Raw genomic sequence first — 23,276 nt, 5'->3', positions numbered from 1 at the left:
CACTAGACCAGGTTGCTCAAAGCCCTGTCCAGCCTGGCCTTAAACACTTCCAGGGATGGGGCATCCACAACTTGTCTGGGCAACAAATTAATTAATTAATAGGCAAAATTTAATTCCCAGGGAATTCAAACTCCCACTGGCTGAAGGAGATGCTGCATTATGTCAGTGCTCTAAGTGTAAAGTAGATAAATGTTGGTACGCGTTGTGGTAGCCGGTTCTTCTCGGTTCCATTCACTTTGTCATTTTCACTGTATAAAATGGGTTAGAAAGTGTACTGCACTGACCAGTTGTGCAATTGCAGCTGGATTGTTGCCCCAGAATATTAGCAAGTTGCACCTGCTTTTTAGTAGTGGAGGAGACTGGCAGAGCAGTAACTTGTCATGAAAACTTTCTGTTTGTGCTGAAGTATGTCTGTCAGCCTTGCTTTCAAAAATAAATGCCCAAGAAGGGTATCAAACGATTTCAACAGAATGTAAATGAAATAAGTTCAAATATGGCATGACCAGGCTATTTTTCTGGTTCTGAAATTTCTAGATCATCAGTATATGTAGTGGCACAGAAAATTAAGACAAAGCAACATCAGAGTCAAGCCTTCATTTTTGACCAGTGTGTTGTGTAGGCAACAGCACATCTCAAGTTTTATCTGAGGATGCTTGCAGATGCTTCAGTAGACTAAAGATGCAGCGATTCAGGGGGGTACATTGCTGTGAGCCAAGGGCTGGAAAAATGAATTGTTAATGTCCCAGCTGTCTCCTGCCTACTTCATACCTCCTGAGCTTCACGTCAGCCTTTCGCAGCAGAGAGACGCGACGGGAGGGAAGGGGATTGTTCCAGTTGCAGTCATCTCAGGCGAACTTGTGAGTTGTGTATGCTGATGGATATTTTGTATTTGCTCGGAGGTTCAAAGTTAAATTGACCTCCAGAGGCATTCCCAATTTCTGCAAGCCATGTGGTGGAGACCTTGGAACTGATGGACAAAAGGGCTGTAACAGAGCTGAGCTTTATAGGAAACAAGGCTGTGTGACTTAACTGTAACTTTTCAAATTAGCACAATCTTTCCTTACTGTGAGAACTTTTTTTCCATGGATTCATTGTTTTGAAATGAATAGCCATGACTGTTTTCTAGCAAATAGAAAGTTTTGGCTGAATGCAGTTATCCAGCTTCTCAGCCTTGTCTTGACCCTCTTCTGAATGCGAGCACCAAGTTGTGTGCTTGCTTGCCTGGTAGCAGCTCGGACCCCAATTTGGATGTTCAGTACTTTTCTGTGCATGTTTCTGTAGGCTGTTATTAACAAGTTCGGAGTTTTCCTGTGGCCTTAAGAACATGGGTTAGCAAAGAAGATTAAAATGGTGGTGGATTCCATTGCTCGGTGAAGTCTCCTGTATTGCATTAAAGGGGTAACGGACTATAAAATATAAATACCACAGCTAGAAAAAAGGAATAGATTTCCTATAGCATTTATTAACGTGTGGCAGACTGTAGGTTCTGGCGGTCTAGATGGGAGAACTGTAATGTTTCTTCTGGCCTTTCTCATTAATTTTGACAGATTTGAGGGGTTTGCATTTCTGCATAAAGAGGTTTTGATTAACCCTTTTAGCTTTCCTGTATCATAGGCTCATTTTAATGTGTTCAGCAGTGTTTACCAAGTACATTAGTCTGTGCAACACGTGGAAAGAAAGGCATTAACCTTGCTGGGGTCTTTCAGGATTTTGGGGGGGTAACTGAAAACAGAATGTGAATGCAGTCATCAATTAGCATTGCTATAAATATTTCCCCTTCATTTCTTTTTACTGTTGTAATTGTAACCTGAATTACTGTAATCATAACCTGTAACGTTCTCCCTGAAGCATAGTGCAAATACTTACAGCATTTACATACCACCTCATGTTGGAGAATTACCATGGCCTGGTTGGAGTGCATATGTGAATTACTGGGCTTCAAGAAGTAAAAAAGCTGTTGTATGTTGTTTGGTGATGCCTATATAAGGAATATGTTTGGAAAAATGCACAGGCAACAGTTATCAGGAAGGTGTTTTGAATATACCAGCAATCTATAATTCATCATTTTAAGAAGTATGTTCTTTTGAGACAAAATATAACATGTCAGCACATGGCACACAGCTGGGTGTGTGTCACTGATTCATAAAGCATAAAGGAAAGGTAAAGATGCCTTTAAAAAGACATTTAAATACTGTCTTGAAAACTATGTGAATAAGCAGATGGAAACCACAAAGCAAGGTAATGTATCTGAAGTTATGAGAAATTTACATTATCCTTAATATTTGTAAGTCACAATGGTAACATAAATCCATTTTTAATGTTAAATGTGCACACTCAGCGGATACTTGAAAACAACCCTCAATATTTGTTTCTGTTGCAGAAAAGTTTCCTGACCATTTTTAATGTCTGCATCATTAAGTCTCATTTTAATGAGTTTCTCATCATTTGCACAGATAACCCATCCCATAGCTAATGATGAGAGGGCTGAGGACCAGGCTACATATGAAATATTGACTGTATTTATTCCAGTTTCAAAGCTTTCCATTCTCTGTCTGTTTCATGATCAACTCACATTTATTGCTTGCTACCAAATGTAACAGATGAGTATATTTCTGCAGTACTATAGAAAGAGAGCAGCACTTCTTAACTTCATTATCAGTAGCTATCAGAAATCCCCTGGCAAAGTTATTTTAAATTAAGTTGACCTGGAAGATGAAGACATTATGGGTTATGAATAAAACTGTAATGCAAGGTATAGTGTAGATGAGGGACAGGGTTTTTTTACCAGCTTGGCAGGTGCTTAACTTTTGCCACACTGTATTTGCCAGAGGCATTTACAACTTAGGACTTTCGTTGTGTCCATTAGGTGTGAGCAAACTCACCTACCTCTCCTGAGCATCAAAACTGACCCTATCTCAAAGAGAAATGTTGGTGACTCAATCAAACAGGAAAATGTCCGGTTTCTGAGGTACAGCGAACAAAATTCCTTTGAAAGCTTGGTGAGTGGTGGTGAGTTAATGAGTGGTGGTACTTGCAAAACTCTCCTTGAGTATCTAAAATGAGATGCAGCTTGGTTTTAAAAAGCCAAACTGAAAGAAACTGCTGTTAAGTTTAATTTGGCTTGTTCTGCACTAACTTCAATCAAATACCAACCACCCGTCCATCTAAAATTACTCACAAGACTTGCACCAGACTATTCTGTGCAGTCTGAAAATGCACAGGTGCTCATAAAAGTGTAGTTTGTTAAAAGCTGATGCCAGTTTTCCCTGATCATCAGTTTTGTTCTTCATCACACTTACACATGTAAGTCTTGTCACAATTTGCTATCCATTTATTCAGCTATTAAAGAAAAATGAGACTTTTATAGTATGTGGTATTAGCACATTATGAAATAATTGCTAGTTACATCTGAATTTATTATGCCATAATTTGACATAAAAATGAAACGCATTTTAATTCAATGTCATGTTGAACATGCTATTGTCCTTTAGGCTTTGAATTTGATTGAAATTTATCTGTGAAGGGGGCAAATCCAACACTGGCTATGTAACTCTTAGCATTTCATATGGCATCTTGCTAGGCAGGAGGAGTCCTTTTACTTCTATTCTGCTGTATTCAAGGCTCTTAGTATTATTGATTTCTCTGTAATTCAGGATTTATGGTTTTAAATGCCAGTTAAGTATCCAAGAATAAATGAAAGGCAACAGATGCGCTACTTTTTCTTTACTCTTTGAGGAGCTAATAATTTCATACAAATGTTTCAGGCTTTAATTCATCTGGTTTTGGCAGCTAGGCTTGCAATATAGATCATATAGAGCAGTGGTGGCAAGTCACTTAATGGTGAATTCACAAGGAATTTTCAGAAACGCTAACAATCTCCCCCACTTCTTTTTTGTTCTTTAACACAGTGGTAACAGGTAGCAGTAATGGTATCTATGTTTAATCATTGCTACAAAGCAGAATGATTCAGATCCGTTCAGATCCAGATGGAGGTACAGGTTTAAATTGTTGTGTGTTATTTGGTTTGTGGTGCTATCAGTTAAGATGCTGGATATTGTTCAGGAAAGCACAAGTAATATTGCTAGTGGATTAACTGAGCCAGTTCTCAGTGAGTTTTTACTTTGACTTGCCTCTTCAAAGGGCACTTGTCCACATAAGAACTGAGTAAATTGTGGAAAAACACTGCAAAACATTTAATATATTCTAAGCTTGTGCGTGCCTGTATGATATGTATTTACTTTAAAAAGGGCATGAAAGTGTAATAGTATACACAAACTGGGATTTTTTTGTTCTATGAATAGAAAAGCTTGACAAACTTCTATCCGCTGAGTTTTATATGTATTTGGGGAATGGACGGAACTGTAGCTAGATTATTTCACTGTTATGGTCATCACTGTAGCAATACACTTTGACCCTGTGGTAGTACATTGCCATGGTAGTTTTATAAATCTAAAGTTACCGTATGGTTAATTTCTCATCTTTCTGCTGCTCGCAAGCTGTGGATTTTCAAATTGCGGTATGTCATTTTTAGACCACGTACCTTAAGATTCCAAAATGAGGATACTGTTTATCTTACTGTCGTGGTTTCAGCCTAGCTGGTAACAAAGCACCATGCAGCCGCTCGCTCGCTCCTCCACCCCTCCGGCCACGGTGGGATGAGGAGAAAATATAAAGAAAAGCTCCTGGGTCGAGATAAGGACAGGGAAGGATCACTCCCCACTTACGGTCACGGGCAAAAGGCAGGCTCAACTTGGGGAAGAAACAAATTCAATTTAATTTCCTACCAATCAAATCAAAACAAGGGTATTAGGAAGTAAAGCCAAACCTGAGAACAGTTCCCCCTGGCCCTCCCTCCTTCCCGCCTCAACCCTGCTCCCTCGTCCCGCGGGGCTGGGGTCGGTTCCTCACACGTCGTCTCTGCCGCTCCTTCCTCCTCAGGGGGAGGAAGACTCCTCCCTCGGCCCCTGCTCCGCCGTGGGGTCCCTCCCACGGGAGACAGCCCTTCACCAACTTCTCCAACGTTAGTCCTTTCCGTAGGCTTCAGCTCTTCCCGGACTTCCCTGGCGTGGGCCCTTTCCGCGGGCCGATCTTCAGTCACAGGCTGCTCCAGCGCGGGCTTTGCCACAGAGTCGCCGCCATCTTAGGGGGCCTCTGCTCACCCGCTCACCTCCGTGGGCTGCGGGGGCGTCCACCTCCTCCCCTGCCTCCCTCACGGACCTCGGTGTCTGCAGAGGGGTTCCTCTCACATTCCAATCCCCTCTCCACTGCAGGTTTCGCTTCTTAAATCTGTTCTCCCAGAGGCACTGCCACCATCGCTGACAGGCTCGGCCTTGGCCAGCGGTAGGTCAGACTTGGAGACGGGGAAGCTTCTGGCAGCTTCTCACAGGAGACACCCCTGTGGCCTCCTGCCCCGCTACCAAAAAAAAGTGCCACACAAACCCGTAACGCTTACCATCCCGTGAAGTATTTTTTGTATTAATAGCAGCTTCTGCTTTTCTGTGCTGTGGTTTGGTCACAGAAATCACTGGAGGAATGACTGCATGGTACACATGCTTCTGGGGCCTGAGGGCAAGACACAGATTTCTTGCGAGAGGTTTCCTTCCTCCCTTTATCGCTACCGTCCGTACAGCTTCTGAATAATGTCACATTCTGACTGTGAAAATGAGGAATGAGGAGGGCTCAGGCCAGCAGCCAGATCTGCCATAAACTGCGCTATACCAATCATATCACCTTATTCCTCTGTCCCTTATTTTTTTCTCCAAATACTACGGTATTGTGTATTTCCCCAAATACACAAATACAGCAGTCATGTTACTACTACAAAGATGCCTTTAATCATGTTTGAGAAGTCTGCTGGAAGTTTGTAGTAGGCAGCTATTGATAAATGCAAAAGTTGATGTTATTAATTTCTCACAAATGCTAATAGTGCTTTTCAAACAGTATGTTTCTAGATAGATATTTACATTTTCGGTTGTAGAATATTTTTAAACAGAGCATCCACATCTCTACATCCTATGCAATTACTTGTAGTATGTGAAACAAATCCCTGTAAAGCACTCTATGAAGTCTTTGAGGCATAACGTTTTCCCAGTTGCCCCTATCACCAACTGTTCATTATGAAATTACATTGGTAATTATGTTGTTGTCACCATTAACGCTATGAGCTAGCGGAGGCTTTTGAGTCGTTGCCACTGTTTTAATTATTCAGAACTCTTTGGCTGCCTTGTTTTCCTTCTTTCCACTGTTTGATGACTTTCTCAGAAAGCTTTCAGGATTATTACATTCTTGCCTTGAAAATAATTTCTTACATAGAAGTTTTGCTCTGGCATTCTCTGCATTATGCTGAGGAAAAATATAAGTTGTGTCATATTCTGTGGAAGGATCAAACGGGGCTGAGATTTAGGAGGTTTAGGTGGTGGTGGGGGGAACAGTACAAAAAGGGGGGAAAAATGCAGCATTATTTTCTAGACCTCTCCATGATGCCCAGGTTTGTTGCTGTAATTTTCTTACTAAGAGTCAATATATTATTTTATTTGGTTTAATGTATTAATTTTTGCCTACCCTCTGTTTCTGTTCTCCTACCTGTTAATATAATATAATCATTTCACTGTAAATCATTCCGATTTGTCCTCAAAGTACTTTTTTCTTGATTGTTTGTAAAACTATTGAAATGCTTTGATTGTGAACATACAATGAATGATCACCCTCTAATCTGTTCCACGTGGATAGTGGGCCAGTTTGTACATCCAGTACATAGAACTTCTTGATTCAGTTAAAACCAACAAGACTAATGCTGTTGCAGTTTAACCTACAAGATCATTTAGAAAAACTGTACATTTCTTAAAAATTGCATGTCACAGCATAAACACCCTATTGAAGACATGACGTGTATTATCACCTATGAGGAATGGAGAAACAAAACAAAGGATAAACGCAAAGACATTGAGCTTAGGTTCAATCTTCCAAAGAAAGAATTACAACTTTTAGTCATGTATTTAAGGGTGCTTAAACTCTGTGAAGAATTTCTGAATTTTATGGTTACATTTGAACATTCATTCTGATTTTTTTTTTCTTAAGTATGTTTCTCAGAAGGAAACTAGTGATTCTCAGCACTGCTAAAATTCTTCCCATACGTTTTTAAGAATACAGAGGCTTGTAGTAATGACCAGTGGTGGTGAACATTCAAAGGATCAAAGATTTGGCATGATCAGGATAATAACTGAAAAACCCAAAAGCTATAATGCAAAGGATAGCTGAGTCGCTTTAGTCAGGACATCAGACAGGGACCTGAGCAAGAAAAGTCTCTTTGGTTTCACTAGTGCTGGAAATACCATGAGAACCATTCTCTTGTGGTATTTCTGCTTCCTGCCACACTAAAATTAAAATATGCAGGAATGCCAGTATATTTCTTTCTTCTTTTTTCCCCCCCCTTTAAAGTTTACTAAGATTATCAAAATTCAAAGTTAGTTTTGACTTGATTGAAGGGAGGCTTTGGTTTGGTCATTCTTTGTCTGGACTAGTCCAACTCGCCTTCCTAACAGCTGTGTTTGTACTATAATTGTCAACTGCTGACTTGGTAATCAGGGCTTGCTTAGGACTATCCACAATAAAACCACATTCTTCTTATGTCCTTTGGGAGCAGGTGGCTGTGAAGTGTCCCCAGGTCAGTCATGGGGTGTCCTATAGGAGGGCTGCAGGACAGCATGTGTCATCAGGTGTTAACCTCTGTCCTCTCCTCCCAGGCAGCCTAGAAGCGTACTACACTAAAGCTAGAAAAAAAGAAAAGTGTATCTGTCAACCCTTTGAGGGAGGACTTAAACACAGAAACTGTTAAGTAAGTTCACTCTGCTCATGTGGTGTATATACATATGTCTACAGTCTCTCTTTGCTCTTCCCTGAAGGTGTCATATTTGAACACATTGAAGTTGATGAGAGATTGGCTGCGATACATAGTCATTGGTGTTGGGGGAGACATCTGTAATATAGCACTTGGATATCGATGTACGATTTGGACTATTAAAAGTTCTCGTTATTGACTGTAGTGGCCAGAGAGTGTAACTTCATAGGTTGATGTAGGTCCTACATATAAGGAAAGATGTAGGAGATCTTTAGGAACCAATAAAAGTCAAATCTCTGAATTTATGCTCAAATAAAACACTTCATATTCTTTATTAAGGAGGATGACTGTAAGAATCCCACATAAGCACACTGCTCCTGCTATTCCTGTGAATGCCTGTTTTCTTTCGCTTTATTTTTCTTCAGTGCACAAGGTCATATATATATTTACAGAAGTGCTGAAACGATAAATTTGAAAGGTACCTTTTAATTAGTCTTTAATGCTTGTTTTTCTAAATTTTTCTATGTCAAATCCAAAGTCCAACGGCTGAGTAAGAAAATTCAAAAGATAAGTGTGGGAAACTAAAATTGTTGTTGGCTGACATGAAAAATTTTATAAACTGAGTCTCAGCCACCTTCAACATTCGCAGGCCAAAAAAATGTGTTATTCAGCTATTCAGAACATTTCTGGAGATCAAAGTGTGTAGTCACGTGTAAATTTGAATCTCAGTTTGGTAAAGGTCCAATGTCGTTGTCTTTATTCAGCTTGAGGAAGGGTCTTACTGCAAAACCTCATTGCTAGAAACAGCAATTTTTTAAGGAGAGATAATGTAGACCAGTTGAGTGTTGTTGGGCAGAAAAATGAAGTTTGGAGGCATGTGGGACTTTCTTTTTTGTCCAAGTATGAGTGGGTCTAATATGGACTGCAGCAGTCTACTGTTAGCAAGAAGAACTTTCTTGTTAATTGTAGTAGAGTTGGTATAGTTATGATTGACCAAAAAGGGAACTGGTGTTAGATTTGGATGAAGATACAGCTGCCTAAACAAAGATTCTGATATAGGGGAGAAAAGTGGGTAAAGGAGGGCTGGCGTGCCCAGAAAATTGAAGTTCTTGGCTGTTTTGCTCAATTTTGGTGAGGTCAGCAGGGAAAGCAGCATAGCTGTATATTTTGAAGATGCAGATTTGGATAAGAAAGGGAAACAGAAGGATCTGCTTCTCCGAAGATAGGTTCCCCAGACCTGCAGCCCTGCAGGGTTAACCTTTTTCATCATCTGCAAGACCCTCGATGAGCCTGGAAGGCCTTTGTGGTGGGATGAGTGCTCATCCCACTGATGTACATTTTCTTGTCCTTTTCCCAAGCTGACAGTACTCACGGAGCTGTTTTTTTCCTCCAGGAAGAGGAGAAGGGCCTTTCCAGCCAGTTCTCAGCTGCCCGACCCCTCGGTGGAGCAATGCTCCTGCTGCCTTTGGTGACTCGGGGGACATAGCTCAGTCACGCTGCGCCACTGGACCCCGGTTGAATACACATGTTCCCATTTCGGAAGAGCCGAACAGCTCTGGTTGACTTGCTGTCATAGCCATTGTAAAGCTCCCCATCGTGGACACTTGGGGGCTGTTGTCTGGTTCCCACAGATAAAAACCCCAGCACGTTTCTAAATGTCCCTTAATCTGATTAGGCTGAAGCCTCATCTCTCTCCTTGGCAAATTTCCTTGACACCAAGGATGAAGCTGGATGAATCTAAGTTGAATCTGTTTTAGCCTTCCCAGGACTAGCGTTTGCCCCCAAAATGTTCCAGAGAACGTACAATATTTTCTAAGTCCCCTGCATCCTATGTTTGTTTGAGCAGACCTGCAGTGGCTTTCGCAGCCATGCAGAAGAGAGGAAAGGCAGGGCGTACGAATCTGCAGCGTATAGCCAGGCGGTGCAAATTTGCTGGCATTAAGCAAATTCACCTTAACAAACCTCTTCGTGATCCTCTGAGTACCCAGAAACTTGCCCTGCTGGCAGAGCAGACCACCACCATAGCCTTGGTGGTCAGCTGGCTCTGCTGAGGGCAGCCACAATGAGAAGGTCCATCTGTGGCCACATAAAAAAGCCTTTCTGGCCGCAAGTGGCCCGTGGCCACGGGGAGGGAACCCCCCTGCTACGCTGCAGGAGCAGATGCGAAGCTGCTGTAGAAGGCTGCAGTCTGCAAACGAGGAATAAGGTGAGGAGGGCATTTCCCTGGAATTTGTGGGAGGATATGAAAATATTTGGAGTTTCTAGCCCCACAGTTCCCTGCTAGCAGCCTGTTGATGCTGGGGGGGAAAAGCTTTTAGGCATTTCTAGAAAATGACCCTGTTCTTCTAAATGTGAAACTAGAAAGTAACACTTTGGCCTTGTGTGTTTTATTTGCTAAAATCTGTTTAGACTTATAGAGGATTTCTTCTCAGAGAGGTGCAGCTATAAAACCCTTCTAACACTGCAAAACATCAGCCGGCATTCAGTCCTATATCTTTAATTCCCTTCCACTCACAGAAAAAAACCTGTGGTTTCTTAAGCGAGTATAGCAATGCTTTTTCTACCACAGGTCTGGGTAAAGAGCTTTTCTTCTGCTGTTTGGGCAGCCTTCAGTGATGGAGTGGATTTATCCTTATGTCCTGATGATTGAACGTGTCTTAAATGTCACACCTGTAAGTTTAATTAGGTGATTTATTTAATTTAGAGGTGTGACATTCCCATCCTTGAACTACTAATGCTTACTTTTTCTGTCTTTATCCTTTTTTTTTTTTTCTGGCAGGGACAGAAATGTTCTTACCAATTCAATCTATTTCTTATTACATGGCAGTAGACCTCATTTAATTAAATGCAAAGTTATAAACTAAATGGTTCCCAAATGTATAATGTTTTCAGTATTTAACAAAAAAAAAAAAAAGAAAACCAACCCCGAACCAAAAAGAAAAACCTCACTAGCAAGTGTTTGCCAAGTGTTTGTATTGCTTTGGCAGGTATTTGGAATAGGCTTTGTAACTAGAGGTACTGCTAGATACAGAAGAATTAATGTCTTTATGAGAAAATCACCTCTTTTTTCTGGGGAAATGACATAGGACCATGTGTGCATGCATGTCCCAGCATCCATGGGTAGGCAGTGAAAGGATGGGTGGAGGATTTTTTCTGGTGCCCACAGTGGGCAAGCAGTGCTGCTGACTCAGCGGTCGAGGGACGGATGGAGCCGCTCTGCTCTCCCTGCCCTCCTCGCCATGCACAGTGCCCTGACGGCAGCTCAAGGAGCAATCGCACCTCTTAACACGTGATGTAGTAAACTGGTCTTTCTGGTACATGTGGCGGTCTCTGAGGTGCATACCCCCATGGTGGTCCCCAGGTCCCCAGTGCATTTTCACATTGAGATTACCAGTTGGGCCATGTACGCGCTCAAGGTCTCCTGGACTAACCGAATGCAATAGTGCCTGGGCTATAACTTGTGCCGCAAACCTCTCCGAGATGTTGTTCCAGCACAGACTGAAAAACTGATGCTCTCCAGTTGTGGGAAGGAGTAACGATTCATGTCAGCTTCTCCAGGGAAGGCATGCTCATGCTCGGCCGTGCTGTTGGGACTGGCTCGGTGGGCGAGGAGACATGCAACAGCTCTGCCGTGTCACTCGCCTTGTGCCTGCTCCGAGCAGGTAGGCTGGCATGGCAGCCTGGCCTTTGTTATATATGTGTGTATACGTACACACGTGCATTTAGAGCTGCTTATGGTCCTTAGTGCCAGCCCAGCTATGTGTTGGTTCCACTGGGTTGCCATTTCTGGGCAGACCTGGGAGAGGTCCTAGTGTGTTAGTTGGTCCTATTGAAATGGAGCTCAGAATAACTTATTTAAACAATCAATCTCTTTTTAAAACTGTATGAATATTGACTGAGCTACACATGTTACTCATTTACCAGTACTGACAAAATAACCTGTATTTCATTATGGTTTTGGTGGTGATGGGGGGAAAAAACATGACGGCTTGTGGCATTTCTTATCATTTTTATTCCTTCTACCACTTTGATGTTTCTCTCTCATTTATTGTGAAGTTGGATTATTTCGGGTTTCCATGTATATGACTATGTATGTTTTGATGTGTGTTTTAAAATCAGCGTGCTGTTGCTTTCTTAAATTAGCCAAGGTTTGAGTAGTGCATTCCTTAACCCAGTCTTAATTCCCCCTGTTGCATGTGAGACCGTGCCTGTTTTTAGAGAGCAGTAAATGATGTAGCACTTAAACAATTACTTAAAAATACTGTTTTCAGGAAAAGCAGGAATGGCAACATGGCTTGCTTTGCCTTTAGAAAAACATTTTTTTTCTGTTCTTGGCTTTTCAAACAACGGAGCCAGCCCCCAAAGCCCCTCTCATCGTTATTGTACCCCATCCTCAGTGAGCCTTTGCAAGTGTTTTGGGGCCGGGAGTGGAGGCACCGACGTCCTGTCCTGGCTAGTGGCCTTCTGCTAGGTCGGCAGAAGCAGCCGCCTTTGCCGTCAGTCGTGGTCGCGTGCATGTAACGCACCCAAGCAATAAGCAATTGGTAATTGAAGCATAGCCTGAATTGTTTGCTTTACTTGCATTTGAATATCCGACCCTTCTTTTCCCCGTGCCACGGGGTGCGTAACACAACATCGTGACAAATCTTTGCCTGGAGCGACCTGACAGCGTATCTGAACATGGGAATGGCCTGGCTGAAGTGGAGGGAGTCAGTCTGGGCAGCCCAGAGAGCATCTTCGCTTCTGACTTTGGACCAGGGAGCCGCTGAGGTGTGGGGGGTGAGGGGCAAGCACCCGGGTCCAGCACTTATTTCATTAATGGCTGTGTCAGGATACCACTTGTGTCCCCTTCTGTGATGTATGGTATGCATGCGAGGAGTTAAGTGCTGCAAATAACAGTTTCTGAAGTTAATTTCTGTGTGCTGCTCTGGTGTTTATTCATCTGTTTCTGTGAGCATGTAGAGGGATGCCATTTATCAGCCACATGTGTTTACTCAGAGGCTCATGATGCCGTTTCCCGTGTTGCTGGTTTTAATGAATATTCTGCCCAGGTACTGATGAACCCCTAGCACGAATGCATAAATCATACTGCAAGTCTGCTATAAGTGGTATTTGCAGCTCTCTCACAAGAACAAGCGGTTTCTTTTCGGTGGCGGTATCATCTGGACTTTGCCGGAAAGTTAGATGTAACCACAGTAGGTAACGCGTTTCCAGACAATGCCTTATTGTCTGCACAGGCGAGCGCAGGCTGGACGCAGAGACCTTGCATACCTACTTAGAATCAAGATTAAATTACCAACCTTTTTGGCATTTTTATGTAAAATGTTCTTTATTATGGTCTTCTCATAGCTAAAGCATGAGTCACTTGCAAGCCATAATAGATTTTGGCTAGGCTGCATGATGAAGTGTTCTGGATGCAGTGAAACATTTAATCAAGACTCCAGGCAGTGCAACTCCCAGTGGTCACCTTAACAAAAAAAAAAAAAAAACAGGGGGAAAAAAAAAAGGGAGAGAAAGTAGAAACAAATTATGGCACCTTTTCTTTGCAGCGCTAAGACGAGTATTTGTTAGAGACAACACAATAAAGTGACATCTTTTTAATTTTAAATAACAATGAAAGCAGATTTACACCTGATTTAGACTTGATATAAGGAAAAAAATTTTACCATGAGGGTGGTGAAACACTGGCACAGGTTGCCCAGAGTGGTGGTAGATGCCCCATCCCTGGCAGTGTTCAAGGTCAGGTTGGACGGGGCTCTGAGCAACCTGATCTAGTTGAAAATGTCCCTGCTCCTTCCAGGAGAGGTTGGACTAGATGACCTTTAAAGGTCCCTTCCAACCCAAACTATTCTACGGTTCTATGATTTTGTCTGATAGTGTCAGTTAAATCACTGAGTTTTTGAAAGCACTCTCATCTCCCAGCATTTTTTAGAAAATATTGATGCTTTATAAAAGCGACTTGTTTGCAAAACATCAAATCAACTTACTAAACTGTCCTTTACAGTATGATTTTAATTCCAGGAAAGTTACGCATTGTTAAAATACTGGAATTAGAGCCCACAGATGAAAATTACCTGGGAAATTCCAGCATTACATATAAATCTTATTAATCATGTTTCCACGCATGTTTGTTTAATGGGGAAACCAAAACATGTTGACAAAATGCATTGAGCCCTAAGTTTCCAAACAATTCCAAGGCTGGTAATCAGTAGTAACTCCTGATTTTGTGAGGGAAGAGGAAATATTGCTATAATCCCTATTCTCGATGAGCTCAAACTGTTGTCTTTTGCTGGGTTGATATTTGATCTGCATTGGAGTGAATGGAGTGGGCAGTTGTGTAGCCCAGGACAGCTTTCACATTCTGTCTTTCATTGAGGTACTCCTGAGCTCAGGCATCGAAATTAAGTCTTGTGCCCTGGTCTCCTTCTGCGGAGAGATCCTAAGTGTTTAAGGTCTAATTGTATGGCTGACACATCCATTTATTACCTAAACGCTTGTCACCGTCACCTAAAATTAAGGACTTTGCTTGAAATGTGCTAGAGGGAGTTTGGATTATATTCACTACACTGATTTTTTTCAAAGATGTTACCCCAAAACTCAAAGATCAAGTGACTACTGCTGCCCCTAGACATTCAAACTTGTCTTTTTTTTTCCAAACACTGCTTTTTTAGAGGGGTTTTTGTTTCACGTTTTCTCCCCAGCTGCAATCTTCCCACTGTTAATAGTGGGATTCTTAACAACTTTGTATTTCTATTTAACAGGTTTGCTGGCCTGCAGCACAATAGACTAATGCGATTTTTATTGTACTAGCATGCACTGGGATTGTTTGCCTCCTGGAAAATGGGATATTCAGATGCCTCATTCAGCCTCTGTCTAAGCAAAAACTGTGGCCTTGTCCCAAGACATTTTCTTTATAAATGGTCTTTCCATCTCGTTATGGAAATTGTAAATATGCATGGTCTGTAGTTCAGGTTTTCCACCTTCCCGAGCTCTGCTGTTATTGGTTATTCAAGTAATTTTAAAACCCAAGTGTTTATTTTTCACCCCCACACTTACTGTTTCCCCGTATTTTAGTTAGAGCAAGGTGGGAAACTGGTTCAGGATGGCCTATGGGTTTTTATCACTATTAGAAACATTATTTTAGAGATTTTCTAGGAATATCAAGATTTTTAAATATTTTTTTTAAAGGATTTTTCTTCTTTTCTTTCTGGAAATGCATTTTTGCTTGCTTGTACTCTGATACTTAATCTTTCTGTTCCCTTGCCTTCACAGTTCAGAGGAAGCACGCACACACCGGTCCTGCAAACACTTAGTATAACCAATAACTTCACTGATGTGAGTAGCCAATGTGATTACTCACATCAATAAAAAAGGAAACTACACATACGTGTGTGTTTCTCAGGATGAGTGAAGCATTGTTTGCTGGATGAACAAAAATGCCAAAGTGATGGAGGCAGGAGTAAAATGGCTAGTGTTGGCCAGGTTCTTCAGTAAGTTACATGGATGTGATAAATTAATAGTTGACTCTTTCTCTTCTATCATCATGAATGATATTATTTAGAAGATTTACCAAGGGATGGGGAATAGAACCCTTTCACTTTTATTCTGTTAAAATTGATAACATACTGCCGCAATCTCCAGCAAAGAAGAATAAGCTCCTTTATTGTTTTAATACGAAGGATCATATAATGGCTTAAGCATAAACAAAAGTCTTCAGGGCGATGTGTGCCAATGGTGCCTGTAGATTATTAGATGGTATCTCTGGAGAGAGCAGTGAACATCACGGCAGCAAGCAAAGGGAAGAAGAATGACTCAACAATGTATAAATTGAAAGAAAAGCTGTTGCCTTTCCAACTCTGTTTGATCTTTAATCAAATAGCTGTAGCGTTTGAAGAAGTATCGAACGCGTGAGACATCTGGGAGTTCCTTTCTTCTTAGATCGTGTTCTATCTATAGATCTCTGATCGAGCGTGTAACATGGATAGGGTGGCTGCAGGCAAGAATTACTGCATGCGTTTTGGGACTCCTGGTGAAACTTGCTGTTGCCACAAGAGCTCATTCATGTGGCATCTTTTTTTTCTCCCCATATTCATTCGATAGATGGAAGAACTTTAGAAAAGTTTTCTGTCTATGAACCCGCATCACCTTGAAATAAAAGAAAAATAAATGTTAATAAGTGTAGTAAAACAGAGGCATAGTTTCTGGCCAAATGAGCCCATTGGTTTATAGAAGGTGTTACGATCGGATAGAATTTGGCACGTTGCCTTCCAGTTACCTTTACATACCTTTGTAGCTCATAAACCCAGTAAGTTTGGTCACTAAAATAATTTCTTGTTCCAGAATAAAACTCTCATGTTAAGCTTTTTATGTTGAGCATGGAATTTGTCTAGCCTGTTCGGCAATAATTGCCTGGGGTACTAGTATTTTGGAAGTGGATTGGGTCTTTTGCTCTAAGAAATGAAACTTCATCTTTTAGCGACTTTCTTAATTCAACAAATTATTTTGAATAAGTATAAGAATAGATTATTCAAATGCAAACTCATATTCATTTTGGTTAACCAAAAAAACAATCGGTTTTTTTCTTGGTTTCCATCAAAAATGAGTTTCTCCTTGCCCCCCTCCCCCGAATAAATTGTTTTCAGAACCATGTACAAAGTATGAAGCTATTGAAGACTTCACATTGCAGCATCACTCTCTGTAAAAAGTTTCTTTCACATAGACACCTCATAAATGCCATCAGTTAATTCAAAGAGGGTATTTTCTACTTCCTTCGAAGTAAAGACAACATTTTGAAACAACAGTAAGTTTCCCAGTGACTTCTTGTGTTCAGGTTCATGCCCTAAATGCTTAAATAGATACTGTATGCTTTACCAAGTGAGGTCCTGGTATGATTCCTTATATCTGTTAAGACCTGAGGCTTGTCTGAATGGAGAAAAGAATTCTTATTTTTCTTAGATCTACTTTTAAGGTAAATTGAGGCAAAACTGTTTGAGGCGAGTGCTGCCCTGCCTCAATCTGTTCTGAATTTGTTTGTGGAGAAAAAACACAACAGGCTAATTTGAGCAGCAAATAATAATCTTAACAAGATCAAGGTAATTAATACTTCCTCTGCTTTGAAAATGTCCGTGACAGCAGGCTGCAGCAATCAGATTGTCACAGATGAGGATGAGTTGACCATCTGTAATAATGGCAGGGGCATGGCATTATTGTGAGAAAGTTACTAAGCCTGCAGAATGAAAAATTTGATTCAGACATGGGGAAATTTGTGGTATTGTTTGACTCACTACTTTTGCTAATTCTGTGGTTTGTTGTATGTTTGTATTTTTGCATCTTAGTTTCATGTAGGTTGAATTGAACATAAAAAAAACCCCCACAAATGAACGCAACCAAAAAAACCACCCAAAGATAGTTTGCATCGAAATTGTTATGTAAAATTATTGTGTTTATTTTCCAAGGCATAGAAAATAAGCAGCATGTATTTTTCTGCAGAATAAACTGTGAGGGAAAGCTTTAATTTTCAGTCTTTTTTCTAGATGCATTAAACATGTGAGGGAAAAACATTATACTGGAATTTGTACAAAAGTAGAGTAATTTTGTAGAGATTTACACACACATGCACATGGATAGAACAAAGCTTTCTGATTTTTTTCATTTCCCCTTGAATAAATAAAGCAAGGCAATATTTTGAATATATTCATCAGTTTTCCATCACAGTCTTAACAGATTTAGAAGTGTCTGTGACTATTTATGGTCCCATGGCTTCTGCAGAAATTCAAAGCTGTGCAGAAGAGCAAGCCCACATCAGTGCCTGGACCACCGGAGAGAGCAATTTAGAGAATTAAAAGGCGCACACGTGTGGGCAAACACACTTCACTACCTTTGCTGCTGCTGTATTTTATTATACTTGAGTCCTGTGATTGACAGTAAGAAGTTTTGGGTCCTATATTAAAGGTACAGTCGATACAAATGGGAGTCAAGGATTTGTCAGGTGGAAAGTTGCGAAAGTTTTGGGTTGGAGACTGGCCATAGTGCAGTACTTTGAGCGGTCCAAGGAGTGCTCTCAGGTGACTGGTTCGTGTCTCTGGCTTGCATCCTAGAGTCACATTGGCTGACGGGTTTGAGGTCAGGCAAGAATATTCCCCATGTTGGATAGATTTGGAGAAGGGGGTGGTGGTTATCACTTTCCGTGTAGCCTGGGCATGTTGCTACCCACGGTCGTACAGATGTTGTCACCTAATGGTTCCTTCCTGTTCCACGGACCAAGGTTCAGACAAATCCCTTACACTCCCTTTTTTAATTGCTGTGGCGTATTTCAGGTTTTGAGGCCTTTGGTTTCCTAGGTGTTTATTCTTGTAGTCGCTGTTGTCGCTGGTGGGTGTTTTGCCATTGGTGCAAGCTGAGGGCACAGCAAGCCTTCTGTAGACCCTTTCAAACATGATGCCCGTGGTACCGACAACCGGTAATACTGCCATGACCACCTTGTCTTGCCTTCATTAAGTCTGAGGCAGAACTGCACATAATTATTAATTGGTAGCATATGATATTAATCAAACTGTGTATTTCAAGAATCCGAGTGACACACATTGATATCTTTATGCAAATGTAGTGTGGGATTAGAAAGATAGAGGCAGTTGGTTGGGAAGAGATTTAGTTGAGATGTTTGATTTGAAGCTTTGTGGATTTTTTTCTTTTTCCTCCCCAGTAAAGCTGTGATAAGACATGCTGAAATCTTCCAGTGCCCTGGGGCAATGAAAGACTTTGTGGTTGTGGTTGTCCTAGGAGCTTCTGCTTGGGGTCGGAACTTCTGAAATAATTTCAAAGTGAAATTAATTTCTGAACTCCTGAATAGAAGACTGGACATGCAATTTACACCTGAACTCGTTCAGGATGTATACTTTCTTAAATGAGGCCTTTGGCGTAAAACTTCACAGGCTCTCTTGTTTTGGGGCAAATGTGAAGATTTTTCTCAAGTCTTCCTCAGAGATGTATTACTTGAGAGAAATTTCTGCAAATGCGCACATCCCAGGATCTTATTCCTTAGGTTTGCAGTACTGTGTGTAAGCTGAAGTAATAAATAAATTATAGCAGAAGTAAAAAAATAGCTCGACGCAGGGTTGCTAATTAGACTTAGCCAACAGTGAATTATGAAGCAATATGCATTATCTAAGCCCTGTGGATAAATAGTAAATCATGGTGTAAACGATCTTGAAAAATATTATGGTATCTTTCTAAAAATTTCTCTTTCTTATTGGAGAATTTCTTATTTTTCCACCACCTAAAGCATGTCTTCAGTATAAAAAACAGTGTCTTTGTTTACCTGTGAGCTGATTTTTCAGGATAAAATTACTTCATCTATTATTCTTCTCATTTTTTTCCAGTTCTCCGGAATCTCCAGAATTAATTTATTTTTTGTCACAAACCTTAGCCATCTGTATTCTTGGATTCTGACTATTTTACATTATGCAAGCTGTAGGCAATGCACAGGTCCTAACCCAAAACCCCACAAGTTGTCATATATTATTCATAGGATTTTTACAAAGGGCAATCTCTCATCATGAAAAAGGGTTCCGGTGGTGAAATGTCACCTGCAGGTGAAACATTAGCTGTGCGTGACATATATGGTATGAATAAATAAATTGCAGAGCTGTGCAGCTGCTTTACCATATCTGGGGAAATGCTATACTTTGAGCAGAAAAGCATAAGTTTGCTGTGCTGGTCCAGGGGGCTGGACCTGCTTGGCAGGGATAGCTGGCAAAATCCTTTGTCTGTCATTTCTACTGCATCTCTCCCATTTCTGTGATTAATTGTCGCCCAGATGCAGCAGTCACCCTGAAAACCAACATGGGCTGTTTTATTCTCTGAAAGTTTGTGTCTGGTTGCTTAGTTGTCGAATCATTGCTTGTGATGCTCTGGTCAGCGCTTCTTGTGCTTCTGTTGTCAGGGATTTAAATTTGATGATAAAACCTCCTGGTTTAATCTGTCTCAGGCCATGAAGTGTTTTATGTACCATTTGTGAATGGTCAAAGGAATTAAATATGGTATAAATAAATAATGGCCTTCTCTAAAAGGCCATGCAGGGCCTATAGGACCAGTGTTTTGTCTGCACTTCCAGCGCATATATATATAATATTAATGTAATATTTCCTGGGTTTAAAGACACTTCAGTTCTCTCTGATGCTGCGGAAAAGTTCTGGCAGGCTGACAGTAACAGTAAGCTACTGTGGGCATAAATACCAAACACAAACTGAAAAAAAAAAAAAAAAGAAAAGAAAAAAGCTGACTTACTTGAGGTGAGTGAGGATGGCTTAGTTCCCCAGGTGGAAGGGGTCTCCCTGTATGGCATATATACTGACCAGAGACCAATGTAGCCATAATGCTCATAATGGTCTAGATCTCTCCACCCTCTGAAGAAATCCTGTTGGAGGAAAAATGCTTATCAGGGAAGCAGCTGAGCTCCTTGCAGCCTTCTCTGCATTAGAAATGTCCTCTGCAGCAGAAGAGATGGTGTGTTAGGATCAAATATACTCTCAGACTATTTACGTGTCTACAGCAATTTATATTTTCAGGGTCTTTGATGAAGGACAGTAGCACAACACACCAAATCTGTTCCATCACGAAGTCTAGCACTGGTGGAAATGTTAGGTTTTCTGAAACAGTTGCCTTTGGGAGGACAGAAGGATGGAGCATCCTTCAGGATGTGGTCTCAGGAAGCCCACAGAGGACCGATGACCCTAGGGTGCAGCCACTGAGAGCTCGGGGAAAGATGCAGCAAGTGAGCCCGGGTGACTCAGTTGTCCTGCGGGGACTGCCAAGCCTCTGTCACTAAAGTGCTTAACTTTGGGATCATCCTGGTGATCAAGGCAGAATGGCTTGGCAATTGGTGCTCTGTATGAAAACAGAATGAAAAAAGAAAATATTACGGCAGGTGACTAGAAATAGTAGAAATCATACACTTGAGATCACCAGAAATGTCTGCGTTGGTTATATCCGGAGGAGCCTAACCCATGTATTTTCAACTAAGTGCGGGGAGATCCCTTGTGGATAGTAGCATGGCAGGTATAAATAATATTTTGTCTGTCAGTCTAGGTATCTTCCTTAAGTCATCCATACCTTTGCCTCCCTTCCTGTGCAACAACCCTATCTACCTTTCTCTATTTCTTGAGCAATAAAGACAGACTTCATTCAGCTACTCAGTTTTCTTGTTAGTGAGTCTTCAGAGTTTGGTGGCCGTTTAATATTTTGGGTTCAAAACAAGCCTTTTTTTCCATTATAAATGTAAAACAGCTGTGTTTTCTCTTTCTTTCTTTCTTTTTTTGGAATATTACATGCCGTACCCGGCAACAAGGGAAAATGGAGCTCTGCAGCTTTTTGAATTAACATCAGCAGGGCAGCAATCTTGCTTATGAAAAACTAGGAATAAAGAACACACAACAACCTTTCAGGAACTATCATTACTACTTGGAAGAGCATACAAATACTGCATGTGAAAAGAACATTTGTTTAGGTGTGCGTAGGCAAGGAGAGTAGATGCTAGTGGGTGCTCTAAAGTAACATTTATGTTTGCAATTAGAGGAGAGCTTTGAGAGAGAGAAAAACAGATTTATTTTTTTTAAAATATAAAGTGCAAGGGTGTTTTTTCCTCTCTCAGAACGGAGAGTTGCCAATATATAAACATTTCAGAGAGAATTTTACACCACCTCATCTTTATGTCAGGCAGCATTTAATGGTTGAATGATCTCCTGCCCCGGGACTTGGCAGCTATCCTCCAGGGGCCGACTTTGAGGATTACAGTGACAGTCTATCAGTGGATCTTTTCCAATATAAACTGGGCTAGGACCATTTAAAATCAGCTGCTATCAACAAGTCAAATTAACTTTATTTATGTTAGAGGCTTTCCTACAAGTATTTTATAACAATGTGGAATTTTAATATCCGGAGGGGCTTTTCCTGCTGTTGGTGTGATTTGGGAATGTTCTAATTCATGTGATTAAGAACAATTTACCTGATTTCTCTCAAAATTATGTGATTTGTAACATTCAGGTCCAATCAGCGTCTAACTCACAGTACTCACACAACTTTTTCTTATTGCTGCTTTTTACAGGTGGAAATAACACTTCAGGATATCAATGACAACCCACCAGTATTCCCCACAGATATGCTTGATCTGACTGTAGAAGAGAATATAGGAGATGGATCGAAAATATTGCAGCTGACAGCCATGGATGCTGATGAGGTAGGAGCATGGTTTCATATTTGAATATCTGTACTAAAAATGCTGTTCTGGAAATACGTGTTTTTATCTGTTCCCTTCATAAGAGCTTGGCCCTGGGAGTTGTCACGGTCATGCTTTAAACTGTGTTTGGCCCATTCACAAAACTGTGTTCAGTATCATGGAGTCACAAAGAGGCAAACATATGAGCAAGTGAGACAAATACTCTGTTACTTGAAGGCTGCTCACTGGATTGTATATAATGAGTTAATGTTTTCCTGACATCTCTTAATGACTGGTTCCATTAATGGCAAAATAAGCCCCACATTTTGGGTTTAGAGGGTCTTGTTATTATCAGTCTTATCATACACCATACCTGATGACTTGGCGAAGGTGCTGGACTGCCCAGCTTGTGATAAAGATTTACTGACATTCAGTTTAAGACCACAGCTTGAGATTTAAACTAACTTTGAAGCAGAGATGTTGTAGTGGAGCCCAATTTCAAGGTGTGCAGTAAAATTAATGTGAGACAAGCCTTGGAGAACAAGAAAACTTTTGATAATGCCTGCTTGCCCTTTGACTAGAACTACTTAATATCAGTATAATCCTTTCCGAAAGATGGTTTTATTTCACCCAAAAGAGGGGAAAAAATTAATGCTAAAATACGTCCTCTGTATGTGAACCTGTTTGCAAAATGGTTTTGCCCGCTTAGATTCATTACTGTGAGGACGCTGCAACTAAGGAGCTGTTAAGAAACTAGCAAAAGCCTTTGAGCAACTGATGTTAAGCAGTTGGCGAGTCAGCTTAGTGAGGGGTATTGCAGTCTTATTGTATGTGTCAGGCAAATATATCCACATATAACTTGATGTATTCATTTCTTTTGGATGTAAGCTATGAGAATGTTAACCATATTGTTTCATTCACCTGAACTGATTCTTTCCACTGGGGAAAGGCCTAAAAAGTCAATATGAGCGTGCAAAGAAGTTTGTGTTGTCATTAAAATATAGGGTTACACTTGACAGCAACGAGCAATTCTTGCATTCAAATAATAAGGTAACTCAACCTCCTCAAGAGAATTTTATTTCTGGCCTTTTTTGTGTTGGCTTGGTTAGTCATCCTGTGATTGTTAATTGACGTACTTAATCTTACTACTGCGGAGGGAATGACTGGAACACCCCCAGGAATGGTACGAATGTGATTATGAACTTTTTGTTCTTCCTTTTATTTTCT

General features: G+C 40.9%; 1 protein-coding gene across 1 annotated transcript in view; it reads left to right on the top strand.

Annotated features, from left to right (window-relative positions):
* Nucleotides 1-23,276, top strand: part of FAT4 (FAT atypical cadherin 4) — a 149,739-nt gene that overhangs the window by 55,832 nt on the left and 70,631 nt on the right. Inside the window, exon 2 of the mRNA XM_075036840.1 lies at nucleotides 21,939-22,070. Within this exon, the coding sequence (XP_074892941.1) occupies nucleotides 21,939-22,070 (132 nt within the window). The remainder of the gene's footprint in view (nucleotides 1-21,938; nucleotides 22,071-23,276) is intronic.

This window comes from Buteo buteo, chromosome 1 (genome assembly GCF_964188355.1).
Source record: "Buteo buteo chromosome 1, bButBut1.hap1.1, whole genome shotgun sequence".
Lineage (NCBI taxonomy): Eukaryota > Metazoa > Chordata > Aves > Accipitriformes > Accipitridae > Buteo > Buteo buteo.
The sequence above is the reverse complement of the archived record's forward strand: the minus strand, read 5'-3'. Positions and strand labels throughout refer to the sequence as shown.